Source organism: Athene noctua, chromosome 2, assembly GCF_965140245.1.
Source record: "Athene noctua chromosome 2, bAthNoc1.hap1.1, whole genome shotgun sequence".
In the NCBI taxonomy this organism is placed as follows: Eukaryota; Metazoa; Chordata; class Aves; order Strigiformes; family Strigidae; genus Athene; species Athene noctua.
Window position 1 is genome coordinate 150,628,117 of NC_134038.1, and position 22,616 is coordinate 150,650,732.

Here is a 22,616-nt window from a genome sequence, read left to right on the forward strand (position 1 = left end):
CAAATGCCATCCTTGTCACAATACAGCTTTCTATTTGAAATTTGATCAGAGGACTACTAGTGAAAACAGGAGTAAGCTGCTGATTTTGAGGAATTCTAAGTTGACTACTTTGGCAAATCGGAAAGAATTGCAAGACATCAAGCTAATGGTTTAAGAGAAAGAACTATTTTATGTATGTACGCTATCCCTATCACACAGCCACAGATTACTGCTTACCTTGATGTAGTAAATAGTTAAGTTTGGGTTTGGATTGCTAAATTGGCATTTAGCTTTCAAAGTTTTCCTCAGGTGCGGGTCAAGCACAGGACTTCTGGGTGCCACGGTGTCTGCTATCCCAACTATATCTCTGTTCTTGAAAGTGCTGACTGGGGCAGAACCAAAAGTAGAGATTTGAAACTTAGTAATACAGGCTTCCCACCTGTACTGTGTTCCTATATGGTTTTTGTATCACTAGTAATTGTAGTTACAGCCCAGAACGCTTTGGGACTGGCTTGAAGGGGCTTCTGTAGCATGATCTTTGAATAGCTGCTGTCTCAGAGATTCGCTTTCAAATATTTTAAATAAATACTTCATCAGGCTATGCTATAAGTATTTGAACTAACTATGTAGTGGTGACAAAGGCTTCTCTGTCAGCTTTGGAACCTGTTGCTTTGCGGGGAATGGTGGCTTGCTCCAGAAGTGTCCTAGTTAGTGGGATGCCTTTGTATCATGTGCTGTGGTCAAATCTATAGATTGCTTTATGTGGCCTCGTGTCAGAAGTCTCCAAGCTGTAGATAAGAAAAACCACTGCAAAGTGATTTTTGTGGTATGTTAGAGGTACCTCTAAACAAGGTGCTTGCCAAATGCTTAAAACCAATGAGTGTTGAGGGGTATGCCTAAATTTAAGGTAGTTGCTCTGAAGTTGATTATGGCTCTCATTGTGAAATTTCACTTCAGCCGCCTTGTGTGTATACTAATGCCTCTAGCCTTTTATTACCCAGCATAATAGCAAGTACAACTAGTAATTAAGTCATGTCTGTGTCTTGTACTTGCAGTAACATTGAGTGAAATGCCTTGCAATGGAATAACTACTTACTAAAGTTTGAGTCACTGAATACATCATGTATTGTCTAAGTTTAGTTAATAAAACCAGCTGATATTAGAAACAAGTTACTTACTGAAATCCCAGCTTCTAGGCTTTAAGATGAGAAACTCATTTGTTCTGTGGAGCAACAATAGGTTATGGTATATTTTTTTATAGATGTGTGTTTCTTTAACAGCAAACTTGCAGATTTCAGTCTTTCTCAGACTGTAAGAGGGGTTGCTAACCTTGTTTAGTTTATGGATACAAGCAAGTACAGTATTGTTGTGCAAGCAAAACCTTAATGAAGGAGAAACAATGTTTACTTTTAAGTAACTTGTTCTGTGTTGCAGGTAAAATATGAGTGCCTTTCTGAGGAAATAAAAATAGGGGATTATTATCTAAGATTGCTACTGGAAGAAGATGAAACTGAAGCAAGTGGAGCAATCAAAAAATCGTGAGACATTATTGAAATCCTATCTCATTCCTAGGGTCTCTGTTTTCTTTGCTAAAATTTCATCTCTCTTTTAGGTATGAATTCTTCAATGAACTCTACCATCGCTTCTTGCTTACTCCAAAAGTGAATATGAAATGCTTATGTCTGCAAGCATTGGCCATTGTTTATGGAAGATGTCATGAAGAAATAGGACCATTTTCTGATACTAAGTACATTGTTGGGATGTTAGAAAGGGTAAGAATTACTTCAAATTATTTGATATAGTAGTTAACATACAGCTAGTCAACATATGTTTGGATCCTTCAAGTTGCTGTGAAACCTGAGTTTTGGTTTTACAGAATGTGAAGCTGCAGCATGAATACTCTTTTCCATGCTGTCACCAAGTGTTCCTAATATCTCCCCTCGATTCAGCTGAAGTTTCACTAAAAAAATTGCTCATCATAAAAGTATTTCAAACTAGTCTCTGTATATAGGCATTTTGTTGGCCTTAACAGGTTTTCAGGCTGTATAGAAATAGTGGAAAGGAACTTTGTGTGACACTAATCTTGTGTTTGCTTTTGAAAAATGCAGCATAAAGCTTTTTAAGAGGAGAACCTTCTTTCTTGTCACACTGTTTCGAAACACTGATTTCAAGAGTAGCAGAAAGAGTCCCAGACCTAATGACATGGCAGCCTTAGATGGGCACATGTGATGGATTAGATTTTTAGTGGTAACTGCTTTGCCTATTAAATGTCTGTTAACTTATGTCTGCCAGCTGATACAGCTTGCAAAAATACATTTTCGTGCAGTCTGAAGACAGGGTTTTTTGCTAACATCAGTATAGGCCTTAGATATGGTTGTTGTAAGTGAAACTGAACCAGTGCAGTCTGTTCTTGTTTTGCCTCGAGTCTTCATGATCTCATCAGAGGTGTAACATCAAAGACCCATTCTCTCTCCTGGCTGAAAGCTTGCTCTTTTTTCCCTTGTATTTGTGTTAACTGGCTCATTGGGAAATCCAAACGATGTCCCTTTAGAACAATAGACTTAGCAGAAAAGTGGGTTTGGGTATCAGACCCAGAGCAATGGAGGGGATGGAGGTCAACAAGGCCTTTCCTCCTCAGTGGCAGAAAGCTACTTTTATTAGGTGTGAATGAAACAGGACACTTATTCTGCAGTTTTGTCCTGGGCATGACAAAACCAAATGAATGTTTGCAGGTGTATTGACTTTTGAAGGTAACTTTTAATATGTGCTATCAAATACTGATTTGTTCTCTTCTGCTGCAACAGTGCACTGACAGGCTTGAGCGGGACAGATTGATACTGTTTCTCAACAAACTGATCCTTAATAAGGTAAGGTGGACATGTACACTTAACAGTAGTTTACTGGTCTTTCACCTTTATAAAATGGTCTGAACTAGTCTTTCAGGATTAACTTGAGAAAAAATTCAAGTCTTGAAGTCTTAAAACAATGATACAGTATTCTGTGATATAGTAGTTACTGGTGAGAAAGCTGAAAGAAACATGTAGATGTTGTGGTGATTGTACCATTCTATTCAGAGAACGATTTGACTTTTCTCATGGTCACTTCTTGAATAAAACAGTTCAGTATTTGTAACAACTCTTATCTAGAAAATTCTTATGTTAACTCAGTTCATCCTTTAACAGAAAAATGTGAAGGACCTTATGGATTCAAATGGCATTAGAATTCTTGTAGATCTGCTTACGCTGGCACATCTTCACACAAGCAGAGCTACAGTCCCTCTGCAGGTATGTAGCCTTTGTTTCTTACTACTCGTGTGTTGCAATTTAAAAAAAAAAAAAAGCAATGTATTTTCCCCATTTCCTGTAGAAATGTGATACTTGCATTGAAGCTAAAGCTATTCTTATAAACATCAACTTCTAGAGCAATGTGATTGAGGCGGCACCTGATATGAAGAGGGAGAGCGAGAAAGAATGGTACTTTGGCAATGCTGACAAAGAAAGGAGTGGTCCTTACAGCTTTCAGGAGGTACCAGTCAGCTTCAAACTCTCAAACTTGACAAATTATTTCCCTCCTGGTGGCTGGGTGTGTTTCAAACAGTGGGAGAGGAAAACTGTAAAAAACTGTAAACTATGTTCTCAAAGTAACTGTTTAAGGATTAAAGCTTGAGAAGAGAATTGATGTTGTGTCAGGAACCCCAGCCTTTTTGGTAAGGCTGCCTATCCCTCCATTAATCTGTCAACTTCATGTTTCCTGACAATTAGAATAGTAGTCTGCCATACTTATCTTGAGTGTGAATGGTTAGGAGCAAATGTAGCTCTGAATGTAGAATCAATTAAATTAATCTAATGTTGCAATAGATGCAGGAACTATGGAACGGTGGAAAGCTGACTTCAAAAACACGTTGCTGGGCTCAAGGTATGGATGGCTGGCGACCGTTACAGGTCATCCCTCAGCTGAAGTGGTGCTTGCTTGCCAGCGGCCAGCCTGTGTTAAATGAGACTGACCTTGCCACACTTGTACTCAACATGCTCATCACAATGTGTGGATATTTTCCCAGCAGGTAAACACTAATTTTCAGCAGAAGTGGTTGACTTCCTCTGGCGGATTCATAAATTCTGTCTTAAAGCTGCTCTTAGAAACCAAGTAGTACATTAATGAACTGTATTAAAGAGCCTTTTACATAGTACTAATTAATTCTGCAGGCAAATGGAGAGTTTGTAAATGCAACAATACTAATATTGTGAAAGGGACTGCAAGAATGAATGCACAAGCTACGTGCATTCATAATGTACAGCAGCAAAGCCTTACTCTTGCAGGCAGACTCTTGTTTAACTTAAAAACAAAGCTGCTTTAATGCATGACATAAACCATGCCTGATAATTGCGGCTTAAAGTTGTTCATTCTTGAAAGAGAAAAGGCACATGTGTGATTACTGCTGTGCCACTTTTTTTTTTAGGGATCAAGACAATGCTATTATAAGACCTCTGCCTAGAGTGAAAAGGCTGTTGTCAGACAGTACTTGCCTTCCTCATATTACTCAAGTAAGCAACTCCTCAAAAATGTATCTAAATGAGTAAAAGTCTGACTTGCTCTACCATATTCCTTGTGTGAATACTTTGTGGGCCTAACACATCAAATGGCATCTGTAGCATCCTGCAGATCTCTGAACAAGCAGTTGTTTATTTTACTGGGTGGTGTTGCAAATTTCATGTTTCAGCCAATATATCATTAATAAATATTTCCATCCTTGGAGATACTGAAAAGCCACCTGGACATGGTCCTTGGCAACCAGCTCTAGGTGACTCTGCTTTTGAGCAGGGTCTTTAACAAGGTGACCTCCAGAGGTCCTTTCCAACTTCAAACATTCTGTGATTCAAACTTGTTATTTTGGGGCTGGAGTATTCTTTAATTGAAATTCTTTTAAGTTTACTGACGTGTCAATACTGAATTAGTTAACCAGTTTTGGCTATGTGACTTGCACTACTCAAGCAGCTAATGTAAATGCTTGTGTTTGATTTCAGCTATTACTGACTTTTGATCCTATCCTTGTGGAAAAAGTTGCTATATTGCTGTTTCATGTCATGCAAGATAACCCTCAGTTACCTCGTTTTTATCTGAGTGGAGTATTCTTCTTTATCATGATGTACACGGGTTCCAATGTACTTCCTATTGCAAGGTGAGGAAAGACCAGCTAAAAATACCTCTTGACCAGTCATGCTCAGGACTGCTGCTCTAAATGCTCCAGGGAGTGTGGCTTGCTAGAACCAACATCAGATTGCAAGCAAGTACCCTGTGGAAGATTTGGCTCCACATGGCATAGTCAGTCACTAAAAAAAGTGAATTGCTTATGACCTTGCCAGGGAGGGAATGAGAGAAGGCCTGATCATACAGTTCTAACAGTACAACTAGGCATGGCTTATTTTAGAAGAACAAATCATTACAGACACTAAAGACTAATAATATAGGCTATTGATATGCTAATGTATTTTTTGATAGTAAGGAGCTATCAAAGGTGGTGAAAAAATATAATAGCCTGTTTTAGTATTGAAATCTAGAGCAGTTAAATCAGTCTGTACTGATACAGATGCACTGCAGATGCAGGTGGCTACTGCAGTTCATTCTAATACTCTTCCTCTAAATTCAATAGTTGATAGAAAGCTACTGTAAAACTCCAGTTAAGTCTCTTCTATAGCAGAATGGACTGGGAAATGATTGCATGCTTACACGACTCTAGTGTAACAGGACTGTCAGCACTTAGGGTTAAGATCTCGTTTCATCCCTGCAGTGATCTAATGGTGCAGGGAGAGGTTTGTAGGGAAGAGCTCTGTGTCTGTCAGCTTCATTTTTATTTTGTGTGGAGAAAACAAGCTTTCAGGAACAAGACTTTCAGACTGAAATGAACATAAGGCAACATTATGACACAGGAGTTTGTAACTTGGTGGTGTTCCCAAGGATTTGATGGACTTTGTACAGAGATTCATTTAATTGTTACATTTACTTTGAGATAAAAAAGAGACTTGCCAGCTGGACTATGTTGGTCTGTTTATCTTTCAAGGGTGCCTTAGGTATCAATTAAACAGAAAATAACTGCTGTTTCTCTTCTAGGTTTTTGAAATATACACATACAAAACAAGCTTTCAAGTCTGAAGAAGTAAGTAGATTGTGAAAGTAGCTACCTCTGTTTCCAAATAGTTTTACAGACCACTTGCAGTTGTTTTAACAATATTAGATGCTTGTTCTTTTCTGAGTTCTCAAGAGTTAGGATTTAAGAACTGTAAGGTAAAAGGGGGAGGGTGTTTTAAATCTCAGGTTGGTTAACAAGACTGAATTTAGATTACCTTTGAGATGACAATGTGATCTCTTCTGTAGACAAAAGGTCAAGATATAGTTCAAAGAAGTATACTTGGACATATTCTTCCTGAAGCAATGGTGTGTTATTTAGAAAACTATGAACCAGAAAAATTTTCTGAGATATTTCTTGGAGAATTTGACACTCCAGAAGCAATTTGGAGCAATGAAATGAGGTAACTGTTTTCTGTCTGGGGGACAAATAAATCCAAACAACATCTCATGCTGAAGAGGTCTTGTCTTTGACATTTCTAGAGAAAGCTGAAAATACCTGGATTCCATGGTTTCATTACTTCCTTCTGTTTGCCTTCTGCAAGGGCAATGTCCTGCATTGCCCTCTGCTTCTATCAAAAATAACAAGGGGGGGGAGCAGAACTGGCGGCAGGAAGGGGAATATTTCCCTGACAATATGCTTTACATCTGCCTCTATCATATTCAAGTTCTCTACATGAGTGGAGACTTTGCTATTGATGTGGACTGCTTTATACTTACTGTACTCGTTACCAGCACCTATCTAGAAAATATACCTCTAATTTTACAATACATTTTTAGGGGCTCCCAAAAAATTGAGGGAGGGCAAAATGTCAGTTCACATTGTTTTTAATAAATTAATATTCATGACATTGAAAGAGCTTTATAACAGAATAGGACTGAATCCTATTCTGAATCCGTTCTGAAACATGGGAAACTAAAAAAGTAAATCTTTTCAGAAGAAATCGTTGAGTACACTTGTACAGTCACTGAGGATTGAGGGACTGCTTGGCAAGTGTTAAACCAAACTTTGTAACTTTTAGGCGTCTTATGATAGAGAAGATTGCTGCTCATCTTGCTGATTTCACCCCTCGTCTTCAAAGCAATACAAGAGCACTCTACCAATACTGTCCTATCCCAGTTATCAATTATCCACAACTGGAAAATGAGCTGTTCTGTAATATTTATTACCTCAAGCATCTTTGTGATACACTCAGATTTCCAGACTGGCCAATTAAAGATCCAGTAAGTACAAAGTATTTTAGAATTCATTTAGTTCTTGATCTTTCAGCGTCCTAAAAATGGGATTTGTAACCAAAAAATAAGGAAATAAAATGCTAGGCTTCTTTTAAGTAACTGATCCTGACTTTCAGTTCGTAAGCAAATATGTTAAACACTTTATCTTGAAGCAGAGTAGTCTTCATGCCTTATAGCAATCGTAAGTTCAGCATATCCTCCTTGTGGTGACAGTTAAAAAAGTAAGATAAAGCATCCAAGAAACTTCAGAGTGTTTCAATGAACCTCAAGTGATTGGAGAAAAAATCCTCACTTTCGGGTTCTTACTTGAACATTGGACAAGAAACTGAGCTAACTTGGTATCAGTACATTAACTGAATTGCTGAGATCTTTTTGGTCCAAATCTATAGTCTAGATCTGTCTAAGCAGCTCTACTTATTCATGCAGCTTTGTGGGTTTTTTGTAGCATTGAAATGTGAACTGCATATCATTTAAGTGATTCTCCCTCTTCTAATGTGACTCTTGCATAGACTTCTTAAATTTAAGGTGCTCTTATCTTGAATAAAATGCAGTACTGCAGTGAAGCAAAGTGTTAATTGTTTCCTGACTGGAGGGGGAACAATAGGTATTCATGGCAAAAGTGTTAGGTCTTTGAACTTAGGGTGATAGGTGATAAGAGTTCCTTAATAAAGCAGCATTTTATTAAAAAATGACATGTACTGGTGTTGGTATAAATGAAACACTAATGAATTATAATTATTTAGGTTAAATTGTTGAAAGATACACTAGAAGCTTGGAAGAAGGAGGTAGAAAAGAAGCCACCTACCATGTCAATAGATGATGCTTATGAAGTCCTTAACCTTCCCAAAGGACAAGGCCAGTAAGTTGTTTTCAGTATTAAAAGTTGTATAACTACATTTATATAAACTCTGTATACTGAAAAAACTGAAGTTTATCTTGGTACTTCTAGCCAGTTAGTGACACCGGTTCACTTATGTCTGCCCTTCACAGTGGAAGACTGCTTTATCTAAAAAGACACAAAGCTTGGAAATCCGACTCCAGCATTGAGATAATAATTGTGAAGTGTTCAGATAAACTGAAACTGGGGAAAAAATGCTTTGAGCTACCCTTCAAAGTGTTCACTAGGCTGTTTTACAGGACAAGCATTAGACTCAGCCATAGCGAGCAAAGAATATGGCAGAACTTGAATATGTTCAAAATGGAACTTAGTTTGTCTAATCATCCTTCTTCCCACTGACAAATATTTTCCTTTTTCTTGGTGATAATATCCTTAGAATTTATCTCCTATCTTGCCACTGGTCTTTGACTTCAGGCCTCTAGAAGAGACCTGACTAGAGAGAACTGACTTTGTATTTATCTTTTAAGAACAGTGCACTTATTACAAATCACGAACTACTAACTGCTTATACCTCATTTAGAATCTTCATTTAGAAGATTCAGGGACTCTTGAGTACCTTTGTGGCTGGTATATTCTATACAGAGAGAGATATTTCTAAAATTTCTATTCTGTGGCCACATGATTACCTGCATTCAGTGTCAGCTGATGAAGCAGAGTTTTCAAATTGAAATGAGAGCTTTGTAATTTTCACTTAATTGCAGTTACTATTAGTACTGTTGTCAGAATTCAGGCTTGTTTTTCTGGGTTTTTTTGTTGTTACTCAGTGTAATGGGACTTGTTTTCTCATAGGCATGATGAAAGCAAGATCAGGAAAGCTTATTTCAGGCTGGCACAAAAATATCACCCAGACAAGAATCCAGAAGGCAGGGTATGTACAACACAAAGTTATGGTGTTAAAGTGGGGACAAATGCAGCTGCTATATGTATTAAGAATTCTGAAATGCCCACTTTAGTTTTCTTTCTCCCTTTTAAAAGCTATGCTCTAGATGAATGCTAGAGTACAGATTAATACTACAGTGATAAGTAATGTCAATTAAGGAATGTTAGGATTCTACATTATTTCTACAGTAAACTGATACAGTCTGGATCAGACCCACATTTCAAAGCATCTGGTTTAAAGAGTTACACATGACCTAAATAATCTGATTGCTTCCTTTCAAAGACAGACTGCATCCTCTGTCCATTCTTACAATCAATTATACTGTACTTACTACTTTTGTCATAGTGGAACTGACTTAGTTTTAGTCTCTTGCCCATGACAGAGTTTAGGAGACAAAAGAAAATCCATCTGTGAACCAGTATTACTCAGTATTTTCTGAATAAGACAATAAAGCTAGCATTGTGGCTAACAACCTGGAATGCATTATTTTACCTACATCTAAACTGATGCTGCAGACTTGTAGTAATTAGGGGGTTCTATAGCAGCTTTTAAGAGTGTTCCTCTTTTATTTGCAGGATATGTTTGAAAAAGTTAATAAAGCATATGAGTTTCTGTGCACAAAGTCTGCCAAGGTTATAGATGGTCCAGATCCAGAAAACATAATTTTGATCTTGAAAACTCAAAGCATCCTCTTCAACAGGCATAAGGAAGGTAAACATGGTGTCTCAGAATAATGTTTTATCTTCATTTTTTTAGTGGCCATTGCAGTCAGTTTTAATCTCCTCTGGTTTTGAGTCTGTGTTCTGTTGATTGGGTTTCTGGCTTGCTGCAGCTATGGTAAAGGGCTTCAGAATAGGACCTTTTCTTCTATGAAATATGCTAATCTGCAATAAAACTTCAAAAAGCTGTTAATGCTGTTTTAAATGAAGTTCTCTGCTCCAATACTAAATAGTTTGAATCTTCCTCTGTATGTAGTTTACACTTACAATTCTGTCTATACAGAAAAGTTCTCACTAGTACTCAAGTCACCCAGATGGCAGATTCTGGGTATAAATGAGATTGTCTCATTTTTAATATCCACATGAGTGTAACCTTGCAGAAATTCTGACCAGTGTTAAGAATCCTCTGAGTGTGTTTCAACACTACCACTTTCACAACTGGGAAGGAGATAGGTGTACCTTAACCCTTGGTTCTACCTACAGTCCTGAGCTGGCAGCTGCTGGCATGTCCAAGTCTTGCAGAGCCAAGTGTTTTGCTACATAAGTATTACATTATAATGGTAAACTAAGAAGCTCATATGCCATCATAGCTCTGTCAGTTGTGTGGAGACAATGGCAATATTAGCATGGACTGACATAGATTGGCTCACAGTTGGCTCCATACTGCAAGATGAAATTGTTCTTTATCATTGCTGAACCCTAAAGATATGAAAAACATAATTATTTAAAACATATGATAGCCAACTGGAAGAGGTCATTGTAGGCTTATTGTTAGACAATCCTGGCCTAAGACAGACAAAACTATACTCACATTTCTCTGGAGACAGACAAGCATCATTTGGAAGGCTCTGAACTTGGGGACTTGCTGACCTGGAGAGAAGTCTTACTAATCTTAAATGAGTCTCTTTCCATGAAGCTGTCAGCTTCTGGCGTGAACATTCTTATGTGACAAGAAGTCAGATTGTGTGGACTGCTCAGTCTTGCTTCAGTTTTCTCAGGTGTTGGCTTTCTTTGACTTCCATTCCTTATATATCTGATATATCTTCCACTGATAACTATGCGGTGCTTTAAATTGCTTAGACTGCATGTATGTAAACTTTTAACTTCTCTTTCAGAGTTGAAACCTTACAAGTATGCAGGCTATCCTATGCTGATAAAGACTATTACTATTGAAACATCAGATGACCTTTTGTTTTCCAAAGAATCTCCTCTGTTGCCTGCTGCTACAGAACTTGCTTTCCATACTGTCAATTGTTCAGCATTAAATGCAGAAGAACTGAGAAGAGAAAGTGGAATTGAGGTAAATAGAAAGAAACATTGAAATACATTTTTTTAATCTAACTCTTTTCCACAGCTAAAAATTCTAGATCCTCAATGCGTAGGCCATCAGATGTAATTGAGAATCACTTCTGGTCTTAAGACACTTGTCCATTTTTACTGTCTTTTTTTCTGGATGCAGTAGGAGAAGCCTCTTGCAGAGTATACCCCTTTCTGGACCTAGGCTTGTCTGTTGAACTGTGAATAAGCAAACGATACATGATGGTTTTCTTTACAAAACTGAGAGCTGCATTCTGTATGTGAAAGGATAATTGTGAACAAGTCAGTTGTGCACAAGGGCTTTTAATTGCACATATTGGAATCATAGACTCATTTAGGTTGGAAAAGACCTTTAAGATTGAGCCCAACCATTTAGTCTCTAACACTACATAAAGTTCCACTAAACCACATCCCTAAGCACCACATCTACACGTCTTTTAAACACCTCCAGGGATAGTGACTCAACCACTTCTCTGGACAGCCTGTTCCAGTGCTTGACAAACCTTTTGGTGAAGAAACTTTTCCTAAGGTCCAGTCTAAACCTCCCCTGGGACAACTTGAGGTCATTTCCTCTTGTCTTGTTGCTTGTTACCCAGTAGAAGAGACCAACACCCTCCTCACTACAACCTCCTTTCAGGTAGTTGTGGAGAACCATAAGGTCTCCCTTCAGCCTCCTTTTTCTCCAGGCTAAACAACCCCCATTCCCTCAGCTGCTCCTCATAGGACTTATGCTCTTAGACCCTTCACCAGCTTTGTTGCTCTTCTTTGAATATGTTCCAGCACTTCAATGTCTTTCTTGTAGTGGGGGGCCCAAAACTGAACACGGTATTCAAGGTGTGGTCTCACCAGTGATGAGCGCGGGGGGACAGTCACTTCCCTAGTCTTACTGGCCACGCTATTGCTGACACAAGCCAGGATACCACTGGCCTCTTGGCCACCTGGGCACACTGCTGGCTCCTGTTCAGCTGGCTGTCAATCAACACCCCCAGGTCCCCTATCTGACTGGCAGCTTTCCAGCCACTCTGACCCAAGCCTGTAGCATTGCATGGGGTTGTGACCCAAGTGAAAGATTCAGCATTTGGCTGCCTTGAAACTCGTACAGTTGGCCTTGTCCTATCGCTCCAGCCTCTCAGATCTCTCTGTAGAGCCTCCTTACCCTCAAGCAGATCAACACTCCTGCCTGAGTTGGTGTCATCTGCAAACCGACTGAGGTATTAACTCACGTGAGAATTCTGTCACCTCCAAATCACTAAAGGCCAGTTCCAACACTTGCAAGGAATTTTGCTCCTACAAACCGTTTGAGCAAACAGCAGATTTTGTTAAATGTTTCCTTCCATCCATTAAAATTTGGTTTACCAGCTAATGTTGTATTTCTGCCAGCCTTTATCAGTTTTTGTTGTGACTGAAATCGTGCATCATTCAATCCTCACAGGTATTGCAAGAAGCATTTAATCGTTGTGTAGCAGTCTTGACTTATTCTAGTAAACCAGATGATATGTCTGTGCAGGTAAGTTGCAGCAACTTTGATTGTATCAGCTTCTCAGAAGACAATATATGTTACAGTGTATGTATGATACGATAATAAATATGAATGTGTGTATATGCCATATAAAAATTGATATAGTATTATATGTATTAAAAAATAAGATGGTAAACATGCATTTCCCCTCCACTTGGAACCAATAAAATATTGCTTTTTGTAGGTATGTGGATATATTAGTAAGTGTTACAGTGTAGCAGCTCAGTTTGAGGAGTGCAGAGAGAAGATTACAGAAATGCCCAACATCATTAAGGACCTCTGTAGGCTACTGTATTATGGCAAGGTAAGAGCTCCTTTCCTTTGCCCAAATGGGTATTTAACTGTTAAATATTTAGGGGAATGTTGTGCTTTTAAGGGAGATAGGACAATCGTAGAGACTGATCAAACTTTTCTGTAAGATCTCAGCTCATCATTATTGGAATCAGAACTCTACTGCCTTCTTCTGAACACTTGTATCTGAAACCATTCAGTGGACTTAAAATGTAACCACTATAAAGATACAGCTGCTTTTGGCTTTAGCTGACATGTCTAGCTGATTGGTTTACTGCACTAAATCATCAGATAAAAGTGCTAGAGCTAGGTCGTATTTAAGCAGATAGACTCCTAGATCAGCATAAACTCTGAGAACAGTATTCAAGAAGTTTTGTTGCCATTTAACTCTTTAGAACTTTATGCTATAGAAATGCTGAATTTTGTCTGAATTAAGAAAGGAAAGCTTGTCTTGAACTCTTCATACAGGGTATGTGAAAACAAAACAGAAGACTGTAAAACTAGACTATAGTAATTGACTGCAAATGCATTTGTGTTTAGTCCCTGCAGAACACATGTATTGCCATAAAAAGCTCACCTGGGAATCTCTGCCACCTTCTTGAATTGTTTTTCCACCAGTTCACCAATGGTCCTTTTTAGTCATGAAACAAGTATTCAAGTACTTTTACTTCAAAGGATACTGACTAATTAGCCATGTTTTTTGGCTACCAGCCATTAACTTCAACAGCAGATGTTCTGCCTCCTTCAGTTTTCATCTCTGTGCTGCTTAGATAGTACTAGAATCAACATGTTTTGGCTTCAAGTCTCTGTTTGGTAAGGAAGCCAGTTGGCTTTCTTTGGTCGCAAGTACTAAGGCAAACTTTTTTCCTCCCTCAGAACATACCACGAGTAGCTGCTTTGGGAGTAGAGTGTGTTAGTTCCTTTGCTTTAGATTACTGGCTACAAACCCACTTGTTCCAAGCTGGAGTTCTCTGGTACTTACTGGGTTACCTCTTCAACTATGACTATACACTAGAAGAGAGTGGTATTCAGAAAAGTGAAGATTCGAATCACCAGGTAATGTTAACATGGTGCATACTTTCAGACAGTGATGGTTGTTGCTTGCCATCTCTTATTAACAAAATAAGTGTATTCAAATACTTATTAGAATCAGTGAATTACATGAACAATAATGTTAACAGCAGCTTTGGAAGGGCATTTTTGTGTAGTAGTGTAAATAGTGTTGTTCGGGTTTTTTGTTTTTTAAAGAGTAGCTCATGTTTTGAGTTCAGATGTCAAAGCTGCCAAAACCTGTAGTTTCTAATAGACTTAATGCAAGAGACTTCTATCACAGTGAACAGTAAAACAGTAAATTTGTTCAATAATAAGTTTGGGTTTTTTTCCTCTTGAGGTTCAGCTAAAGGGGTGGTCTAGTGATACCATGAACTTATCTGAAATGTCTGCTTTAGTACTGTATTGTCCCTTTGCCTCACAGTTATAAGTGGCTTCAGACCTCAATTTCCTTAAATGGTCACCCTTTAAGTATGGCATTTCTTCCTCAGCTGCTGGATGAGATGAGCTTTGAAGAGTCTATTGTAGTTATTAACTCTTGTATCACTGTCATAAAAAGCTAGTTATGCTGATATTTGACTGTACTAGCAGGAACCGTTGTCTGGTCAGAAGCTATTACACTAAATAGCTTCCGTAGCTTTCAGATCATCTTAGTGACCCAGTTTTTTCTACTTACCAGGGCTCATGTCTAACTACCCACAACATTAAGCCCATGACACAGTGATCATATTGTGCTGTTCTGCAGCACCTAGTGTTTTATTACACATCAGTGCATAATTAGTGATGCACATAAGTAGAGAATGCCAATTGTGTTCTGGTGCAGAAGTGTTGAACAACTCTTTCTGGTTATTCTGATATTTTTCCAGTAAACTCTAAGTTTTTTATAACTATTTTTCAGGAAGTAGCAAATAGCCTTGCTAAGCTCAGTCTCTTGGCCTTGAGTCGCCTTGGAGGGTATCTCTCTGAAGAACAAGCTACACCTGAAAACCCAACGATCAGGAAAAGCTTGGCTGGAATGCTGACACCCTATATTGCAAGGAAACTCGCTGTGGTCGGTCCCACTGAGGTAAGTATCTGTTGACCAAAACTTTCTCTAATGATTTATGGAGGGGAGTACCTAGTCATTTCTAAAGCAGTGAATTCTCTTGGACCAACCTGATACAGAGAACAGCAGTGATTTCTCTTTGCAGTTGGAGTAACTGAAAGAAAAACTGTTTTAGCCTCAAACACTATGGATAGGAACAGTATCCTATAGAATAATATTTGTGAAGCAAATATGGAAGCAAAGAAGTTAACTGTTGAAGGTTTAAGGATATAATGATGATGGAGAGCAAAGGCTAGACTCTCTTTAAAAGTGGTGCCAAGGAAGCTGTCTGCAGAGATACTGCAAATAGTTGCTGCTCACTGTCAAAAATAGTCTGAAGTGTGGCTCAAAGCAGAATAAAGAAAAATTATAGGTTGTACTGTACCAAATAACTTACACGTACTGTTTTTCCAGTATGGGGGGAAACTTGACACTTTAAACTTACAAAATTGGTCTAGTTGTTACCGAGATTGGATTAACTAATATCATGTAACATGCTGGTTAGGGTGTGTAATGATCCAAAACTGTTGTAAACATGCTATATCATGTGAATTCCTTATTTCTTAGACTCTGAAGATGCTTAACAGTAACACAGAGAACCCGTACTTGATCTGGAACAATGGGACAAGAGCTGAATTACTTGAGTTTTTGGAATCTCAGCAAGAAAGCATGATTAAGAGAGTAAGATACTCTTTACTTTAAATCTCACTGCTATTTCTTCTAAACTGTTTTGACACATCCACTTGTAATGCAATGATATAGTTAATATCCATTGCTGTGTCTACTCCTAAGTCAGTTTATTCATTCAGTTGTATTAAAAACAAAACAAATAAGTTTGCTTATTTATTTCTTGTAATGTTTCAATTTGTTTTGAGCTTTTGACTTTAGCAAAGCTTTGTTTTCTGTTCACGTACTATTTCATTATTGGGTTATAGCTTTACACTTTCTACAAGATTATTTTCTGTCTGAACTTGTGCTGCTTATCTCTGCTTAAAGGGTGATTGTGACAAGAGCTATGGATCTGACTTTGTCTTCAGTGATCATGCAAAGGAACTTATTGTGGGAGAGATTTTTGTTAGAGTCTATAATGAGGTCCCTACCTTCCAACTAGAGGTGAGATGTAGCTAAAACCTTCCTGTTAAAACTAGTTTTTGGAATGTTACTTCTTCCTTTCTGTGTCTCAGTGCAAACAGAACAGAGAAAATACAAAATCTAAAGGAAATTTTCTTCAACATGATCAGCATGTTATGGGATATCTCTCTGTTAGAGCAGAATGAATTAAAAAGAGCAGTGAGTGTCATAGGTCATGCTGCTTTGTATGTCTCAATGCCTTTTCTCTACAAGATTGCACTGCAGACACTCAGGTTGGTTCTGGGAGGTAGTAATTCTGCCTAGTGGCACTGCTGTCCATCTATATACATGGAAAAACAGACACCTTAAGAGTACTGTTGAAGTAGTTGCAGCTTTGTAAAAGGGTATGTTTAGATATAAATAGTTAATGTGCTCCAGATGTTACAGCGATCGTAGTAGGAAAGTGTTGCCTTTGGATACACTTTCTTCTAGTGTAAATACTGTCACATCACACAGCTAAAAATGCTCTCATCTCTAATTTAAAGCTTCCTAAAGCATTTGCTGCAAGCCTCTTGGATTACATAGGCTCACAAGCACAGTACCTTCATACGCTAATGGCAATAACACAGACTGGGAAAGTAGAGTCCAATCAACACGGAGATCGGTTACGGAGAGTTGAAATGGCCCTGGAGGCTCTGAGAAACGTGATAAAGCACAACTCAGGTAGGCTTAAAACTGAACTTCTGTGATAAGATTGTCCATAAGAAAGCCTTAAAATTGCAGACCTCTGTAGTCTTTACCAGCAAGAAGGAAACTTGTTTTACTGGCTAACAGACTTTAGCACTGTTGAGCCAAACTTGCTTTTTCCTGGAGAACAGTATCAGTAGATGTAGTAAAGTTCTATGTGAAATCCAAGCCTTATCTATTTTTTTTCTCTGAAACATTGGATTTTAACTCTAATTCTAGCCTGCTGTTGCCAGGAGGACAAACCTCTTAAATGAAACTTTCTGTAATCCTTCAAATAATCTTTAGCTGATTTTTAAACTTCCTCACATCAAAAAGAACCACCTTGGGCTGAATACTGCCTACTAGTAAACACCTAAAAACATGTCAGGTCCTTATTAAAGCAGGAGGAGAAGATGCTTTTGAGAGTGGGCAGCTAATACCAACAGAGATCTATGACCAGGTATCAATGTACAGACTGGAAAAGCCTGACACATGATTAGGATGTTTTCCTACTGTATTGTACTTTAGTTCTAAAAGCAACTTACGTTACTATCATGGCTTCTAATAATAGCTGGTTAGGTTGTTCTCAGCCTGCATTCTCTCTGTATTTAGCAATTATAACACTGAAGGCAGCTGTTACTGCTACAGATAGCAAGCCTACTCTGAGCTGGGAGAATCAGGAGGAAATGTGTTTGAAGACAAGAAGTACTGATGATAAATTACAAAATAACTGAACTTGCTTATTTGTCTTGTAAGGGTGCAGATAACTAGGTAGTTCAAGAACTAGCTCGGTTACTTGCCTTACGCAAGGAAGTATCCTCTGCTTTTGAAATATTGTTGACCTGAGACTTTGTGGAAACTGGATTAATAGACAGGACTTGATAATTTTCTAATTCTGTAGGAGCTGTTAGAACTACTGTGGCAGGCTATGTACAGACGTGTAGTATTTAACATCCCACTGTACAGTGAAATGTGAGCTTGGGATGGCCTTCAGTGTATGTTTTAGCTAGCAAGAAGATAACTTATCTGGTCTCTCACAGGTTCTGAGTGTGAATGCATAGGTCACTTTAAGTTGATATTCTCCCTTCTGCGTGTTCATGGAGCTGGCCAGGTGCAGCAGTTGGCTCTGGAGGTAAAAATCCAAACAAAAAAAAACCCTATCCCCCCTCCCCCCATCTGGATGCTCTATGTAACGAGCATAAACAAACTTGATTGTGTAACTGTTAGAATAGCCCCTAAAAAATATCAAGATTGGGGTTGTAAGGTGTCAGTTCCTCCTTAGAGGAACAAGTGATAGCTTCTTGCCTGTGTCTTTGCTCCCTTCTTTCCTGAGGTGACAAGACAATTTGGTGGCAGGAATAAATATTGTAAATATTAGCTATATTGGCCAGGGAGGTGACTTGACTTCCATCATACATTGCATTTTCTGGACAATGTCTTCACAGCTGGAATATAATCAAGTGTTGTTTCTGATCTTTTACAGGTAGTGAACATAGTAACAAGTAACCAAGAATGTGTTAACAACATTGCTGAGGCAATGGTTCTTGCTAACTTACTGGCACTCCTGCATTCCTTACCTTCAAGTACGTACTACCATAGAATTCATAGTCTTGCGAGGCAAAGGATTTCCAACTCAGAAATTAATTAGAATGCAGCTGGCTGATCTTACTACTGAGTTTTAAGTTAAAAGAGCATTTTGGTGGGGATGGTTAAAAAAAGTTCTGTGTAACCTCTTTGTTGCCTTAAATGTATGAGCTGAAACATATGAATTGCAGGTATTCAAATTGTTTGAATTGTGTAGTATTTCATTGACTAATTCTTTTAGGGAATTGAGGTAGTAAATATCTAATTAAGAAGCTATGCCATACTAGAACGTATGATTGATCTGACATTTCTTAACTAACTGAATTTAGCCAGAAATCCCTAAGCTTGCAATTGTCACAAGCTTTACTGCAGTTTTGATACAGCTTTCTGTTAAGATCAGTTTAGTTCGTCTTTGATTAGTTAATAGTGTATGTGGCACAAAGTTCTTAAAACTTTTTATTTTGACAGGTCGGCAGCTTGTCCTGGAAACTTTGTATGCTCTGACATCTAGCACAAAAATAATTAAAGAAGCCATGGCAAAAGGTATAGTACTACATTGAAAGCAAATGTTTCTGCAACACAGTACTTAAAGTAAATACAGTGGAGAAATCTTACTCTTCCCTTTAGAACAATCAACATGGAATTGGTGAATCTATACTACTTATGGTGAGAAAAAAAATTTGAATGTTTTCCTATCTCTTTGTACAGGTGCATTAATCTACTTACTAGATATGTTTTGCAACTCAACTCATCCACAGGTCCGAGCCCAAACAGCAGAGCTCTTTGCCAAAATGACTGCAGATAAGCTGGTGGGTCCAAAGGTAAGAATCTTAACAGCTCTTGTTGGAACTCTTATCTTGTTACCTGCCCCTCTAAAGATGGAACAAAAAACCCCCTCTTCTGTGACTGAAACATTCACGTGAATAGGAATCTGGCGTTTTCAAAATAGTTAACTCTTAATCTGTGAGCAGACTTTTAGAAGCAGTTTTATTTATTGTAACTACAAATGGAAACCATACTATTTATTATAATGACTTAGACACCTGGATTTCAGACCTGTCATTGGCTATCGCTATTTAAAACAGAGCACTATTTTATTTTCTGGTTTTGTGTTCTAGAAGTTGGCTTTGTTGCCCTACAAATAATTGGAGTTCTTAGAGTTCTCCATTTTCCTGTCAGTTTGTCTTATGGTATACCAAATGTCAATTTTGTTCACCCTTTCTAGGTTAGAATTACACTAATGAAATTTTTACCCGGAGTCTTCATGGATGCCATGAGAGACAACCCTGAAGCTGCTGTTCATATCTTTGAGGGAACTCATGAAAATCCTGAGTTAATTTGGAATGACAACTCCAGGGAGAAAGTATCAACAACAGTTCGAGAAATGATGCTTGAGTATGTGGAGACCTACTGACTAAGTATTTCCTTAACTGAGACACTCTTTTAGTGGCAGTAAATTGGAGGTGCTATAGAAGAACTGTCAGAGAGAACTCTATATGTAAAAAGTAGAATCCTTGCAAACCAGACCAGTAAAAAGAAACTTATTCAGTGTTTGTATGTTGTACCTGTAACTCAGTGACACAGGCGTGGTTTGTGCACAATCCAGGTGTTTGCTCACTGCTGTAAGATTTGGGAGGGGGTTATAATGCAGAGAAAATGGGGTTTAGAAACCCAAAATATTTCACAATGGCGGAGGGGGACTGGGTTGTCAAGCAGGGAAGACTACTGCTGCTTTTACTGCTCATTAAAACTTACTTTCTTTTTAAAGGCACTTTAAACTTCAGAGGGACAACCCTGACACTAACTGGAAGGTAAAAGTATACTGTTTCTGCTTTGAGTGTGCTCAGGGAGACTATAGCCAGCTGATAATATATGTGTGTATGTAACTCTGACAGGATTTCCTCTTCAAGTACCAGCAGAACTCTGTGCTGTGCTAACATAACTGCTTTAATGTTGAATTGATGCTTTCGTTACTACTTGTACCTTGAAATTAGACACTTTATTGGCAGTGCTTTGGCCCATAATACTCAATTTCCTGGTAGTTCAGGTTTTTCTAAAACTTACGAAAAGTCAGCAGCAAAGGAGAATACCAGTTTGCTGGAAAGTTTTGTCAGTTACTACATAGCTGTAGTGAAGTTGCTCTTGGTAAATGTTCAGGAATGTTAGTAAGTCACTGAGTCTCAAAAATTATTGTCCTGAGCCATTCCATCACATGAGGTCAGTCCATGAGATGTTTCAGTCTGCAGTATTCCCCAATCTGTGAAAGGCCAGGCATGACTTCCTCCCGACAGTGCTCTAATTCAACACTGAAACAACTTCTAAACACATGCAGGATGGCTGTTTGATTCAGGTGGAAACTTCCCTAGGTTGGTGGTGAGAAACCTTCCCCTGAAGTGTGCAGAGAAGAAAGGAAAGGGCTGTTTTATCAGCCTTGTTGCTGGTAGTTGTCTTGAACTAGTGGTAAACCACTAGTGTAGTTGTAGACTCAGTTACTTGTGTTGTTCGAAAGAAATTTCACCACAGTGGTACTACCTGCACTGTTCTTCCTACTCTGACTTCTTACCTCATGTTTCTTCAAGATGAAGTGTTTGTTGGTCTTGCACAGCTTAGTTTTGGAGAATACAGTTTGTTTGGTGACCCTTACCACTTAAGAGTCATGAGGTTAGAGAAACAATTGCAGCTCTCACAAATACCCTTGCCAATAACTCCTCCTACTTTACAATTCAACAGCTGCCTGAAGACTTTGCTGTGGTGTATGGTGAGGCAGAAGGTGAACTTTCAGTAGGGGGAGTCTTCCTAAGGATTTTTATTGCCCAGCCGGCCTGGGTTTTACGGAAACCAAGAGAATTTCTCATTGCACTATTGGAAAAGTTTACTGAACTGCTGGAGAAAAATAACCCCCATGTAAGATGATTTTTCTGATTCTACTCTTTGAATTTGTTTAGCAGTCTTAAGCTACTTGTCTTTTAGTATCTGATTAACTTGAATTCTCACACCTCCTTTCCAATGTGGATGATTTATTTTTGTCTGCTTTCTGACTCTCTGTAAAAGCATGTAGATATGTTTAGGCAGCTTCTGAACATGAGTCAGTGCTTTTAAAGTCCCTGAAGCCACAGAACTAGCTTCAGTAAGTCTTAGAGGCTTATTTTGTGGTAGAGATGAGACTTAACAAATGAAGTGTCTTTATTCCATGACTGACCAACCTAAGAAAATGACACTTTTTCTACACTGCCTAAATATTTTCAGCTCTTGACACTTCTGCAACGCAAACTTCCCACTCTGGTGGTAAATTGTGATCTATACGGGACTGGCATCTAACAATTAGTGTAATGCAGAGCTGATGTGTTACAGTTTGAATGAGAACAATGTTCAAGTCAGTAACTTAGTGATGTTACTAAAAACTGAATTTTAAACAGTGTTTGGACAGGCTCTGGGTTAGACTTGCAGGGAGGGAACTGTTTTGCCCATTGCATAAATGGCATCTTTATTACAAAGATGTGATAGCAGTTTGTGTAGGCATGCAGAATACAGCAAGTGTGGAGAGTGCTGCTGCCCAGACTGCAGAACCCTTTAAGGATTCAGGTGGTCAGCCTAAACATCTGTGCTATCGTGCTCCCACTGAGCAAGCTAGCACATGTACTGCTGTCCCTGTGGAGGCTGCAGCTGCACACCGGCTTCTCTAGATACTGGAATAGAAATTTTTGTGATCTGTGTTCATGAAACTGGTGAATGTCTGCCACTACTGGAGCTGATCATGTTCTTTGTTTAGGTCATGCTCTTGTCTTAACAATTGCAAAGCGAAGTGATACCATCAGAGCATTAGGGAAAAGACCTGTAATGCGGAGCGAGTGAGAAATGTTGCTATTATGGTGATGCATAAGTCTTCACTGAATTGTGCTTCCTTTTACTTTTTGGTTTTCTGCAGGGGGAAACTTTAGAAACCATTACAACAGCAACTGTGTGCCTGTTCAGTGCCCAGCCTCAGCTGGCTGATCAAGTTCCTCCTCTTGGTCATCTTCACAAGATAATCCAAGCTATGAATCACAAGAACAATGCCATTCCTAAAAGTGCCATTCGAGTCATGCACATACTGTCTGACAATGAGGTACTGAATCATTAAGTGCTCAAGGGGAGAAAAAAGC

The 22,616-nt window shown here is 38.6% G+C and overlaps 1 protein-coding gene across 3 annotated transcripts in view; it reads left to right on the forward strand.

The window, feature by feature from the left end:
- The window catches only part of DNAJC13 (DnaJ heat shock protein family (Hsp40) member C13), a 56,054-nt gene that overhangs the window by 27,438 nt on the left and 6,000 nt on the right, over positions 1-22,616 (forward strand). For all 3 annotated transcript variants that reach the window (XM_074900647.1, XM_074900648.1, XM_074900649.1), the window contains 30 exons: positions 1,414-1,517; positions 1,592-1,751; positions 2,784-2,846; positions 3,162-3,263; positions 3,400-3,504; positions 3,837-4,039; positions 4,436-4,520; positions 5,001-5,155; positions 6,085-6,130; positions 6,349-6,503; positions 7,122-7,323; positions 8,079-8,194; positions 9,023-9,101; positions 9,689-9,824; positions 10,948-11,132; positions 12,582-12,656; positions 12,853-12,972; positions 13,836-14,015; positions 14,908-15,075; positions 15,661-15,774; positions 16,090-16,206; positions 16,710-16,887; positions 17,931-18,022; positions 18,374-18,473; positions 18,943-19,017; positions 19,183-19,295; positions 19,700-19,869; positions 20,243-20,285; positions 21,205-21,378; positions 22,400-22,579. In XM_074900647.1, coding sequence (XP_074756748.1) covers positions 1,414-1,517; positions 1,592-1,751; positions 2,784-2,846; positions 3,162-3,263; positions 3,400-3,504; positions 3,837-4,039; positions 4,436-4,520; positions 5,001-5,155; positions 6,085-6,130; positions 6,349-6,503; positions 7,122-7,323; positions 8,079-8,194; positions 9,023-9,101; positions 9,689-9,824; positions 10,948-11,132; positions 12,582-12,656; positions 12,853-12,972; positions 13,836-14,015; positions 14,908-15,075; positions 15,661-15,774; positions 16,090-16,206; positions 16,710-16,887; positions 17,931-18,022; positions 18,374-18,473; positions 18,943-19,017; positions 19,183-19,295; positions 19,700-19,869; positions 20,243-20,285; positions 21,205-21,378; positions 22,400-22,579 — 3,795 coding nt within the window. The remainder of the gene's footprint in view (positions 1-1,413; positions 1,518-1,591; positions 1,752-2,783; positions 2,847-3,161; positions 3,264-3,399; positions 3,505-3,836; positions 4,040-4,435; positions 4,521-5,000; positions 5,156-6,084; positions 6,131-6,348; positions 6,504-7,121; positions 7,324-8,078; positions 8,195-9,022; positions 9,102-9,688; positions 9,825-10,947; positions 11,133-12,581; positions 12,657-12,852; positions 12,973-13,835; positions 14,016-14,907; positions 15,076-15,660; positions 15,775-16,089; positions 16,207-16,709; positions 16,888-17,930; positions 18,023-18,373; positions 18,474-18,942; positions 19,018-19,182; positions 19,296-19,699; positions 19,870-20,242; positions 20,286-21,204; positions 21,379-22,399; positions 22,580-22,616) is intronic.